The 14,071-nt window shown below is 39.9% G+C and overlaps 1 protein-coding gene across 1 annotated transcript in view; it reads left to right on the forward strand.

Moving 5' to 3' along the window:
* Positions 1-14,071, forward strand: part of slit3 (slit homolog 3 (Drosophila)) — a 247,366-nt gene that overhangs the window by 143,967 nt on the left and 89,328 nt on the right. The window contains exon 6 of the mRNA XM_030739309.1: positions 1,324-1,395. Coding sequence (XP_030595169.1) covers positions 1,324-1,395 — 72 coding nt within the window. The remainder of the gene's footprint in view (positions 1-1,323; positions 1,396-14,071) is intronic.

The raw sequence follows: 14,071 nt of genomic DNA on the forward strand, positions 1-14,071 counted from the left end.
AAAAAAAAGATTACGGAGAAGTGGCTCAAGAGCAGACAATAAATAAAGTCTGATTTTGCTTCTGTCAGTTTGTGTGTATTTTAATCTTTGTGTGCTGCATTTACCCCACAAACCTGTGTGTGTCCACCTGTCTGAGTGTGTCTGTGTGTGTGTGTGTATTAGGTTAAATGCCACTTACAAGAGAACAGACATGGAGACACTTCTAAATGTTTGCCCTTTGTGTGTTTTCATCTGCAGTCCATCCATACTTCCCTATAGATGAAGAAGACGGGGGAGGAGGGACAGAGGGATGAATTGATTGGAGGGAAGGAAGGAAGGAAAGAAGGAAGGAAGTGGAGCTTTTGGGGGTTGCTGGGTTCATGAGGGGTGGATGATGTTGGTGGGGAGGGCATTTGAATACATAGACCGAACAAATTAAAGTAAAAGCAAAGGATGGATGACAGTGGGGTACAGGGTGCATCTGGTAGTCCGGCAAACAAGTCGTTGAGCAAGCCTTGAAATGGGGGAGTTAGTGAGAGAGAGAAAGAGAGAGAGGGAGGAAGGAAGGGGAATGGGAACAAGAGGCAGAGTCGTGACTGTAGGTTGATTTACGGAGGCTTTCCTTTTAATGAAATTGTTTCAGTGACAGAGCCGGTAAAAGGCCCTTAATGGATTGGCTGGCCTAATGTAATGAAATTACTCCCTCTTTCACTACAGAGAGAGGAAAAAAGAATAAAAGAGGACATGGGGAGGAGGGAGAGGAGGAGGATGGGAGAGGAGAGATGCAATTAATATTTACAGAACAGACAAGCAGGGTGGGCTTTAGTAGCAATGGCTCGCTCGCTCTCTTCTTTACTATGTCTATCTCTCTCACTCCTCTCTCTCCCGGTGGCCAGTGTGCGCTGGGCGTGCGGCAGGGGAAGGAGGTGATAGGCTGATGCCAGGCAGGCCACTTCAGCGCACCGGTCTCTTCTCTCGCGCTCTCCTTTTCCTCTCCTCTTTTCCTTAGGGCTGGCCATATCAGCAGTGAGGTGAGAGACTTAACCTTAGCTCGTGTGCTATCATCTGGACTAGATATTCCTAGAGTGTGTGTGAGTGAGTGTATGTGCGAGAGAGAGAGTTAACGCCAGTGTCTCGTACCTGCTACCTTAAGCCCACTACTTGGGTATCACCTTACACACATACCCACATGCACACACTCTCATTCAAGCAACCCATCTTTTGTTAGTCCCTCCCCCAGCTGAGCGGACCTTGCAGACTTGCGCCTGACTCTCACCCATCTCTGTCTCATCTGTGTGTGTGTGTCTCTGTGTGTGTGTGTGTGTGTTTGTGTGCGCGGTGCAGGCAACTGGACAGCAACCACATCAGCTGCATCGAAGATGGAGCTTTCCGAGCGCTGCGCGATCTGGAGATCCTGTAAGTAGAGAAAAACCTTGGTCCTCCATCTCTCTCCTCCTTTGCCTCCTCCTTCTCTCATCAGTTTGCTCTTCTCCTCTCTCCCCCTTTTCATGTGTTGTCTGTGAAACAAGGATATGTCCTGCCCTCTCCTCTTTTCATTATAAGCTTTGCTTTATGTCTTATTCAGTTTCCTCGTCCTTTCATTTTCCCTTTCATTTATAAAGAACATACTTCCCTCTCCTCTCAGTTCTGTATCATGCCTCTTTCCCCTTCATCTACTTTTCCATCTCATCTTTCTTTTATCAATCTTTATATGCATCTGCTTTATGTCTTTAGTATAAGAAAAGATGTAACTTGAAGGTGATTTTGTTGAAAGATGACAGTTTCTTAAATGCCTCTGCGCGAATCATTCTCAGTTATATCCTTGTGTTAATGCAGAGGTGCATGTATAAGTACTTGTGCGCATTGCTCGCAGAGATGAAGCCTACCTGTTCATCAACCAGCAACTGTGTAGTCACTGACTCACAATAAACTGATACACACCCAAACACATTCACAAAGAATGGGATGGGAAGCATTGTATCTGCCACCTGCTGTGGTCGGCATTTTCTTTGCCCCATGTGTGTTAGCACATATGGGTGATTCCTCCTTTAGATGGGAATATGTTAATGTTCTTGCGTGTTTGCTTCCAGCTGTGTGAAATATTGAGTGTATGTGTGTGTGTTTGCATGAGTGTGTGAGAAGAAATTGTGTGCGCCTGATCTGTCCACATTTCTAGAACTGCTCATTTGTCACTATGCTCAGAGGTGTGACTGGCCACTGTGCGATGAAAGCTGTATTAGTAAAAAGGTGTCTACTTTTTCTGCACTTGTGTGTATGCACACATGCATATAATTGTGCGAGAATATGTGTTTCTATGTGTGTTTATAATGTGACTTCACCATTAGCACAGAATCAGGTTACTAATTTATTTGGTTTGTTTTCTGGTTTCTATATTTTCTGCCAAAATAAAGAATATAAAGGCTGTCAGGTCTTGATTTTTGGAACAAAACAGAGCAGGAAAGAAGTTTGTCCTGTGTTGTTGGCATTTCTGATAGCTGAGAGGGCTAGTAGTGTTGTTTCTGACTATGTTAAAGAGGAATAATCATATAGGAAATCAGGCATAGACAAAGAGAAAGAAAGACAAGCCTAATGAAGCAGGCAAAGAAAAGAGAGAAACGAAAGGCAGACAGTTAAGGATGGGATGAAAAGAATGAGCAAAAGAAGAAAGCTGTTCCCAACCTGTCTGTCCATTTTGGGCCAGATATCACTGGGAAAAAATGCTGGTTTCACAGAAATAATGATAGTATAGTTAAAATTTGGAAATGAACAGGAAATTGATGATTCTCGTGACTTTGGTCACAAATTTCGACAATAATTAGATACTTTAATCAAGCTCTGATCAATCAAGGGAAGCTCTGATGAAAGTCTGAGATGGTGTCTCATTGTCACATAAAGATGTATTACACCATTAAGGAGAGACTATTAGGGGCAAAAATACCATGAATACATAGTCTGTGCTAAGATGCTAAACATAAGATGCCAAACACTCATGGAAAATTGGCAGAAGTTAAAATTTTAAAGTGATTCACAGTAGTAATGCTGATTCCACTTTGTTTGCAGTAATTTTTCCCTCTTTAAATCACCCATGTTAGAATCTAAGGATCAAATGATCAAATAAAATATTATATAAAGATCATATACAGAAAGCAGGTATGTGATGTAAAAGCTCTGAGAGATCCCCAGCAGTATCGGGCATATCTTGATTAGTATCCTGCAAAGTAGATGTGATTGTTCTTGGTGCAGTCTGGTGCTGCTAATGTGCTCTCATAAATGATTAAATAGAGCAGGGGATACTGTGGTAAATGGTTCAATATGCAGCAATGTAGTCCCCATCCAATCCAAAATAAAATGTAATCACCACTACTGTATAGTAATACAATTAATGCAGAAGTGTTCATTTTAAATGATGCTTCATGAACGTATTGTAGGTTTTCATCAAAGCCATTGTATCCTTTATCTCTACATCCTTTTTGCTTTTACAAGTTCGTTTTTTTTTCATTCCCTGGCCTCACTTTTGCTCAGCGCACAATGAAAGTGATAGGGGGCAGATAGAGGGGGATCGGCAGTGCGCGATACAACATATTAGCAATTCATAAGACTCTGACAGCTGAGTGCTCGGCAGGATTTACAATTCACTGTAAATACGCAGCCGTTCCCATTCACAGCAGACAGCATGACAGCACACAGTATATTCACTGAATGTGACGTTTTAATAAAGGCAGGTGTGCGTGCATGTGTGTGTGTGCGTGCATGCGTTCGAGTGTTTGTGTTCATGTGCAAAGGGCATGAATGACAGTAAGCAATTCTGCTGCTGGACTGATCTTCATTTCAAGCATCTTAACACACACACGCACAGACAAACACACATCCACCACACAAACAGATGCATGCGTATTCACACATATTGGCACCCACACACAAACACAGACGCAGCCCCATCTGTTCAGTTCTTGGGGTTGATTCCGTGAGCGTAGTACAAAATGGGATGATAGAGATAACGGTGATTGGAGGTCATGTGACTGCACCATCAGGTAGGTGTATGCATTTTTGTCTCTTCGCACTTACATGTATCTGCGTGAGTATCTTCTACTGTATGTCTTTTCAAAGGGCCAGTTTAACTTTAAAGCCATCGGCTCTTTAAATGGCTGAGTAGCGCTGAGTTTGATTTTTAGGTTAGATTTATTAGGTTTGGATTAACGTTTGATAATTCTAACCTAAAAATCAAACTCCGCATTAATTCAATCAGAGGTTAGATGGCTTATGAAGCAGAAATGCTTAACAATTTGAGAACCTTGATGTCTGGGAAACTGTAACTGTATTAGTCAGTTAAGTGAAAAAAATATTTAAAAAAAATATAAAAACATACAAAATATCAAAATGAAGTATTTTTTGATCAATTCCTAGTTAGGATAGCATCTGCAATCTACTGGGACAGGGGTTTTCTTTATCTGCTAAAACTCTCATATTCATATTTGTGCCAAGTAGACTTGTCATCTGACACGACGTCTCTCAGATACACATTTTTGCGTATTTGTGGCATCTGCACATAACATGACTCCTTCATTTTTTTTTTTTTTTGCAAAAGTTTCTTCGCTATTGCGTGAGGGTTTTTTTTTCTCTCTTCATTCCAATAAATGCATCTAACTGACGTCAGTCGCATTGTCAGATTAGTTTGATCCAACTAATGGTCTTGCTGCCTCTGGTTCCGATCCAGAAATCTTTTGAAGAGGGCCAAGTTTTCCTCTAAAGGGATGCTTGGTTTCCAAGTGCCTCTTCAGCTTGCCCAGCACTGTGTTAGCATTAGCCAACTTTTCCCGACAGTTGACACACTCGGGGCTGATGGGCTGTTGGCGTCCTTGTCCAGCTGAATCCATAGAATAGAATAGAATAGAATAGAATAGAATAGAATAGAATGCTTTTATTGTCATTATACAGGATGTACAATGAGACTGGAGATAAGACAGTAGCTTTCACAAAACTGTCTCGCGGCAGATTTTTAGGTGGAGGGTGGTCACTATTCTAACTTGCTCCACACATTAGAATGGTCAATTTGTTTCCTGTCACAAATTTTGCAACCGCCAGTGCTTTTTTGATGTGTTACATTCTTATAAATCCAACCGACCAACAACTACGCATAGAAAAGGGGATTCCCTCTGAAGCACTTTTTAAAAAAATTAATCCTTGCACTGCAAAATTTTTGCAGTAAAAGGACTGGTACTTACAACGCGCTTTTCTACTCTAATTAAGCAAAGTGTTTTCTTCTAGAAGCCTTTACCCACTCTCACACACTCACACACACACACACACACACACACACACACACACACACACACACACACAGCACTTGTATTGAATATTGACACACACACACACACACACACACACACACACACACACACACACACACACACACACACACACACACACTCTGATGGATGTCCTGGGGGGTCCAGAATCTTGACAAAGGGTACTTTGACATGCAGTCTGGAGGCGTTGAGGATTGAACCATCAACTCTACCCAAAATGCATGCATACAAATTGATGGTATAGTACATATAAATTAATTTACATGCATTACTTTCAATATTACAATATTTTATGCTTGCCACAGAAACCTATAACACACCAACCACAACACATGAGAGAGTGCATAGGTTGCAGGCAATACATATGCATGTGTGTTTTAGTAATTTGTGTGTGTGTGCATCATGCTAATTGAAAGAAGTGTAGCTCTCTCTCTCTCTGTGTGCCACTAATGAATCTCCACTTTAATTAATCTAGTCATTTTTAATTAGCCAATGTTTCTTGGTAGACTAGGCTTTATCTGAGCTTAATATGTTTCACAGGAGCTGCTTTGACTTGTCAAAGCTGAATATTTGGGTGTCTGGCTCATTTTGTAAAAGCTAAATGGATTTTAGTTTGTTAGTTTCATTAATCTTGTTATAATTGTTCTCTGGAAATAAAAGGGAGTGATGGAGCATTTTTTTTTTATTAAGTTAGATGTGTTATAAATTCTGAGACATTAAAAATAAAAATATCTGACCTGTCACAATGTGAAACATTTATATATGTGCTGACTAAAAGTCGTAATCATTTCTCTTTGGGGGAAAAAAAAAAGAAGAAGAATTCTTCATTTTAATAATAGGAGTGTGCTTTTAATCATTGCATTTCCAAGTGTCATGACATATTTCTGCATCACACTTTGACATATGTTCACCTTCTAAAGAATCCTACAGAAACACAACAAAAAACCACATACTGTTTTAGTCATACTGAAGTAAAACACCTGAGAAGTATCTCAGTAATCCATAACAAAGAACCAGTTTCTGTACTCCAAGAAATGAACAGTGTCCGTGATGTTTGGGATCTGAATTGCTGCTTCTTTTTGTCTGGGTTTGACAGAAGAGTTTTACTTTCTGAAGAGGTTTAGAAAGAAAGACAGATGTGACTAAAGTGTCTTCAGATTCGCCATTTCCTCTGATATCCTTTCCCTTTACTCATATGTCCTTAGATAGTCTCTTTCGCTCTTGCTTCCTCTTCTCTCTTTCATGGTTGCCAGGATGAAAGTGGAGGATTGGTGTTGTAAAAGCAAGGCAGTGCTGGGCTATGATTTATTTAGACCCAAAAGGGCTGCGGTTACTATCCTATCCTTTTGGCCATGAGAGACAAGAGAGATTTGGGGAGGAGGAATGGGTAAAGGGGGTGTAAGCGAAGTGGAAAAAAAGGGCAGAAGGATGAATTTGAGGAAAGAAGAAGAAAAGGAGGCATGCGGTACTGGTGCTGTAAAAACAGCCAGTTTCCTGGACATAATTTATTTATATACTGTTGGACCAGAGGAGAGAGGGAGAAACAAGGCAATACAGAAAAGAAGGTAGAAAGGAAAGTAGAGAAATCTATAGATACAGAGGAACACCAAACGATATACAGTGTGTGAAGAAAAGGAAAGATAAAATGGAGGGAAAGAAGAAACAGAGAAAGCAGACATGAGAACAATAGACAGATAAATACAGTAAAACTGATGCAGGACAAAAAGCAGAAAACAGGAGGCAGGCAAAACCTTGTCCATTTGTTGCTGGTAAACAAGACAAGGAGAAAGAGCTGTAGGACAGAGAGGTATAAAAGACATCAGAGTGAAGGGGAGATGAAATGGCAGCCAGAAAAGACAGAAGAAACACTGATGTGACATTAGTGGAAAAGACGAAACTGATAGAAAATAGATTGAAAGGATCAGAGGGAGGAGAGCAGGGAGGCATTAATTATTGATGGAACAAATGTCTGACTGACTGACTCAATTTGGCCCTTTGTTGTTTCCAGACCACCAAGGCTGTCAGATAGACTCAGAACAGTGTTTCTCAAAGTACGCGTGGAGACCCCACCAGGTTGATTTTCTGGTTTTATCAAGATTAGTTGGGAATATAACTTTATTTTAATTAAGTAATAGTAATTGCCTCAATTGACAGATAAGCATAACACAAAGATGTATTACACATGCATCTATTATCTGTTAATAATACTAATCTCAAATACCGGTATTTTGAATGGCCAATCTAAACTGCTGTCCTAATGCTTTATTGCTATGGTGGTGCTTTGAGATTGACCCGTGCTGCAGGGCATCTGCACATTCTTGTTAATATCCGGATAGTCGTTTTCCACTGCCAAGTAATGAAGACCCACTCTGATACTTCCATCTTGGAAAATTAGAATTTTGTAGTCATTTTAGGTAAGCTTGCACTGCCAGAAAATTAGAGGAGTCTTTAGCCTGGGATGTTGCAAACCAGTATCTGAAATTAAGTTTTTGTCTCGTCTGCAAAGGCTTGTATACTAATAACACAGTGCCCTCAGTGGACTTGCTATTCATGACAGCTCATGGCGAGTGCAGGCAGAGACACCAAAACTGCACCTTGAAAAACACAGGTTTATTTATGCCGTATAAATTCAGTTGCAAAGAGGAGATGTGCTGTGTATGGCAGCAAGGTCTATGTGAGTGAGTGGATGTTAGTGGGAAAATGATAGTGGACTCAAAGTAAGTGCATAACGAGAGTCAATCTGAAAGTAGACAGCTTTTATAGTGACTGGCATCAGTGGCCCAGGTGCTCCCAGTCAGCTCAAGTGGAAGACTCCATCAACAGGCATGTTTCTGGAAGAGGCATGGTACAATGAAGCCAAAATACTATACTCCACCCATTCTTTAGTGTGCCTGCATTTTTGATAGAAAACAGAAAACATTACACTTCTTCTCAGAGGCATAGAAACAGATGAGCATTTAAAGCCACTTTTGCCTACTCACTGCAAGAATAAAGTTTCAAAGACCTGATATTAAGATGTTAAAAGATTCATTTTAAAGCATAAACTAGTGAAGTGGTTAAACTATATGTTCACTGGCAGACAAGTGTATCAGACATTTTGAATTCATTGTTGAGGGTGTCGATTTCAAGCCATGTTGTGTAACTGAAAACCACACACTGGGTGAGGAAATAAAGAAAGCGCTGTCATGCAGTATCTCTTAACATCAGGCATCAGAGATGCCCTTTACTGGGGCATGTTCTCAGCAGGGAGAGCTAGCTGAAAGGTATAAATGATCATCCTGGCAGTTCTGGGATGGTGGTAAACTTTTATTGGAGGATTCTGTTACAGTGTACCTTTTTTTTTTTTTTGTAGAAAAGTAGAAAGTTGTTGGCAAGTTAAAGCAACTACAACAGTGGGTTAAACTTGTTGGGTTAGGTTATGGTAACATTTAGGAAAAGATCTGTTATATAATTGTTAAAGAATAATTAATGTGTGTGTATGTGCTTTCTAAAGCCCTGCCAGGAAAGGGTAGCAGGGATTAAGTTATGCAAAAATAGCAATTGTTTCACAGTTTTGGCCAAAACAAGCCTGGGATCTTTTCTCAATCACACGTGAAGACAGAGGCAGAGTCACACTTGGTTCGCTCTTCTTTTCACTGAAAATCAAGAAAGAATGCACACCAGGGTGGCCTTATCATATTCGTCATTAAACACCTATCAGAATCAATTAGTGCTGCGAAATAATTCTAAACAAGTGGTTTCCCTAATGACGCACATTATGGATGCATGTCACTCTGCTTTCCCACTAAACGTTAAGCAAAAAGATTAATCTTAATTAGCTGACAGCTCCTTTCATCACAATGCGAGCTTTTGAAGGTTTCAGATTCATTTTGGTTACACTGACAAACACATTTTTCAAGTTGGGACAAGAGTTCTTCTTTTGATCGTCGGAAACAAAAAAGTAAAGACGCGTGCATCCTTTACAAAGGTCTGACTCGTTGAAAAGCAAATCCTGTCATGACTTATATCTCATAAGCATGTTAAGTGGGGCAGAAGATTTTGCTTCTGTTTCATCTCTCAAAAGTCAAACGGCAATGCCAAATACAATGAAGAGCACTGAAATATGACTTTCCTTCAGTGCATGACTGTGAAGAGCACCAGGATCGTTAAATTCAGCAATCCCACAGTCGGCTTTGCGCCTAATACTTCTGATTCCACCGCTTTTTTCTTCTTCTTCTTCTTCTTTTGAAAGTCTTTGATGGTCAAAGCTGTATGTGCTCAAACTTGTAAGGCCAATAAACACAGCAGAAGTGGAAATGTAATTATGTGATAAACACAGTCTTTATATTTGGCAGAGGAGCTGCTCGATCCACTTTGTCAGTTTGATTCCCGAGAATACCTCGTCCTCGCAATCACGTCAGCGCAGATGGTAGGCATTCCTCCTGCAGCGGCTAATGACTGTGTGTGCCAGCACACGAAGTGTGTTTTTACTCAGCGAGAGCTAATTTAATGCTGAGTGCCAGCGCTGAATGCAGCCAGCCTCACTCTGCTGTACCTTGTAGTCTTTCCATATACTATTCTATTCATTTGTAGCAATGAAGAATGCAAAACAGCAGATGAAAACGTCTTCTTTTTAGCCCCAAAACATGAAGTTGGAATTTTATTCCCTGTACTTCTTTGACTTGTTTCGTGGGATTATGTTAGTTTGATTGCTGCATTAAGAGACTTTTTTACAACTTCATTAATTACTGTAGAATATTAAGTGTGGTCTCGGGATTAGTGTTGCCAGCCTTTGAGATTTGTATAACCCTAAGGTTACAGTTAAGTCTCAACTATTAAAACATTTTACAGTAGATGTTAGCTTGTTGATATATTATTCACTTGCAATTGTCTGCAGGAGAGTGCAGTTTGTAGGTTTACATTCACAAGGGCAAACCAATCATTTCTACTTCCCTGCAATGTCTCAATCAATAATATATAATCTATTTTAAAGCACTTACCACATAGCTAACGCCTGATTTTGAATTCCATTGTGTTTTGGCAAGTGTGTCTGCGTGTCTTTGAATGAGTTAATCCAGTTAGTGCATGTGTCTGCCAGGCCACATCAGAATAAATGATGGGTCCCTGTGTGATGATGAATGGTAATTTAGATTTAACATAACTGGACTAACGAGCGCACTAATGACTCCAAAGCTAGCCTGGACAGCTCTCACTCGACAGGCTCACGCCTTGCATCCCAATGAGATGGGGAAAGGGCACCCAACTATGCGCACATGCAGAGAAACACACACAGAGTGGAAAAACATGCAGAAGTGTCTTAATAAATTCATGCATACACAATCATAAATTCATAAGCGAAGCACACCCATGCACAGATGCACACACACACACACACACACCACAAGTGAAGAACTCATTGAGTAGTCAGAAGAAGTGATGTCAGGCTCATATGAAGCTGATTAATTAATAATTATTCATCGGCCAGTTTTCAACCAGTTGAATTAGATGCGGTTTTTGTTCACTGATCTTTTGACTCACTTTTTTTTCTCTCCTGACAACGAAGATTAATGAAAATAAATGATAAGTACTTGATCATTTTCAGATATAAATAGATTTAATCACTTAATTAAAAAGAAAAAGAAATCTCCATCTCAGTCAGAAGCTATAAAGAGGGTGAATTTTCACTAAAATGTTTGTCTTTAGATCTGAAAGAAATACATTTTTAAGGTGACGAGGCTTTGTTGCACCTTCAGTGTTTCACTGCAAAGTCACTGCACTCAGTTACACTAATGAACCTTGGAATTTTAATTGTTCTGCTTTTGGAGAAAAAAACAAAAGACTACTTTGAATATCATATGATATTCGTATGATATTCAAACAAGGGTGGAACGTGACTTTTTTGTTTTCACCCATGTTAAGTTCATGAAAAAAACAAAATGAAGTGTCTAGCCTACAAACCAAAACAAAGCCTTTTTATTAATATATAGATGGTTTTAAGGGTATGTTACATATTATTTGTATAGCCCTTTGTAAATCTAAAAAAAAAAAAAAGAATATATTTTGCATAGTTAAGCTATGAAAGAGCACGTTGAGAGAAAAATGAAACATGACAAGTGCATCTTTTTAAAAAGTATATGTGGTCCTTCTTTCTGTTGATGGCACACAAAAATTTCAAGCATGGATGGAGGCGGCGTGTTTGAGGAAGGATTGAGCTTTACAGATAGCAAGAGCGAATGTGAAGCAGATCAGATGTCGTGACAATGATGCCCACTGAACCGAATTGACTTCTATTTTTTTTTTTAAACACCAAAACTGCGACCAAGGCAGACAGAAAATCAACCTGTGACAAAAAGAGGCAGATGAAGGCAGGATGGGCACAATGGTTTGGAAGAAAAAAGCAGAGAGGAGAGGCAGAGGCCTCCGTTTACATGACATACCCACGTGAACATCACAAACACACTGGGAGTTAAGAGGTTTGAGAAGCACTCCAAAGAGCAGCGGATGAACTGCATATTTTATGATCACTTTTCTCAGAGAAGCACAACTTTCTGTACCACTAAGAAAGAGAGAGAGAGAGAGTGAGAAAAAGCATGGGAGTGAAGTGCGTGTGTGTGTGTGTGTGTGTGTGTGTGTGTGTGTGTGTGTGTGTGTGTGTACCACTGGGGTTTTGGCCAACGACTGTCATAATTCATAAGGGAAGATGGACAGAGTTGCTCAATGCACTGTAACTTCACAAGGTGACTTTCACTTTGCCTGTAGCTCCCTTTCTCAAACACAGAGTCAGTTATTCAAACTCGCACATATTTCTTCATCTAAATGCCTTACCTCTTGTCGTGTTACCTGTGTTTTCCATCTGTATATTGTTCCTCCCTTTTCAGTCATATCCACTCTACCCTCCATCAATGTTTATAACATATATAAATAAAATTACTCTAAATATATTTTCATGTTAATGTTAAATAATGAACCATCGGACTAGGCTGTGAGATTATAAATTTGAGATTGTGTGGCGAGCAGAGAGACCGAAACGACCCCCGATCCCATGTTTTGTTTGTTTGTTTCTTCTCATCCAGCATGTACGCATAAAGCAGGCGGCAGTAAATTATATTCCCACCTCCTGAGCAGTTGACCTCTTGGCCTCAGCTTCACTGACTGAACCTCCCCACTTAAACCACTTTGACTCCAAGTTTAAAAATACACAATAAATGGTGAAATGGGAATCGTGATGTTTACAGCAGCACTGTTTAAGGAAATAATCTCACATATAAACATAGACAGAGAAAGCGCTGTACTGCCGGCCGGAGAGCTGTGCTTTCTGTATGAGAGTGATGTGTCCTGGGGGAACTGATCTAACACTTTAATGCAACATCGAGGAGAAAAGGCATTGTCTCTGCTGCACCTACATAGGCTTAAACTACATCATATTCAATTAAGACAGAAAAATAAAGCACACAGTGCTCTACAAAAGTCTCAAGACTCTCCTCTTTTTTTTTTTACTTTGGTAGGAAGATGGAAAGTAAGCACAGGAGTTTATTGACATGTGCAGGCATAAATGGAAATACAGTATAAGACAGAGCAGAGTTTTTATAATTCTTATGAGCTTTAGAGTCAGTATTTGGCATGACCACTTTTATTTTCCAACACAGTCTGAACTCTTTTAAGCAGCTTTCTTGTAGTAGTCTTCAGGAATAGTTCTCCAGGCTTCTTGAAGGACATTCAAAGCTCTTCTTTGGATGTTGGCTGCCTTTTGTTGTTTTCTCTGTCAAGATGATCCCACGCTGCTTTAATAATGTTGAGGTCTGGACTCCGGGGAGGCCAATCCATGACTGATCATGTGCCCTTGTGTGTTTTTCTATCCAGGAATGGTTTTACTGCATTGGCAGTGTGTTTGGGATTATCGCCATGCATAATAATGAAACTACTGCCAACCACGTGTTTTCCAGATGGTATTGCACGGTAGATCAAAATCTGATGGTACTTTTTCTGCGCAGAATTCCATCAATTTTGACAAGATTCCAACGCCCAACAGTGGTGTTGGGGATCTTCATGGAGTGATAACAGACCCTCTTCCATGTTTGCATACACTTACTGTTGTACCTGCCTCCTGACCTCCTCCATACATATTGATGACAGTTTGAACCAAACATTTCAAATGGATCAGCTGAAGGGCCACACTGGTCCTTTGTCAGGCTTTTGCACACAGCAGTGTGATATGCCAGGTTTTCAGGTAACAGCTCACCCTGTTGGTTCAAAAATACAATTTTATGCTTCTAAAATTGTTACCTTTGACATTTTTTGTAGAGTCAGCAAAAGAAATGGGGAATATTTTTTTCTGACAGGCTGCCTAAAGATAAAGTTTAAAATTTGTTCTTTGCTAAGTTTTTGTAGACACAACTCTGGCTCATCCCTTGAGTTTGGTGCCTTTTTATGCTTGAATTGGTTCATAGGTCAGTGCCTATAACAAAGTGCCTTAACAAAGAACAACAGCAAAAAACACATTCCTTTAAATATGGTCAGATTCAAGGACTGGACTGAAAATGAGTGAAAACACAGCCAAAGTCCAAAGAAAAACTGAAAGACCTTCAGAAAGCCTGGAACACTGTTGCTCAAGACCACTTTAAAAATTACAAGAAAGTCTGGCTCCTTAGAAGCAAAATATAGAGAAATGAGGGGTGTCTTATGCACAACACTGTAGTTATTAAAGCTAAGAAAAGTGAATTTACTTTAGCATCTGCCTCCCCCCCCCAATACCAAATTATATTCTGTTATATTCTGTTACAGTGTTTCAACATGAAATTCATAAAGTA

Source organism: Archocentrus centrarchus, chromosome 10 (assembly GCF_007364275.1).
Source record: "Archocentrus centrarchus isolate MPI-CPG fArcCen1 chromosome 10, fArcCen1, whole genome shotgun sequence".
In the NCBI taxonomy this organism is placed as follows: Eukaryota; Metazoa; Chordata; class Actinopteri; order Cichliformes; family Cichlidae; genus Archocentrus; species Archocentrus centrarchus.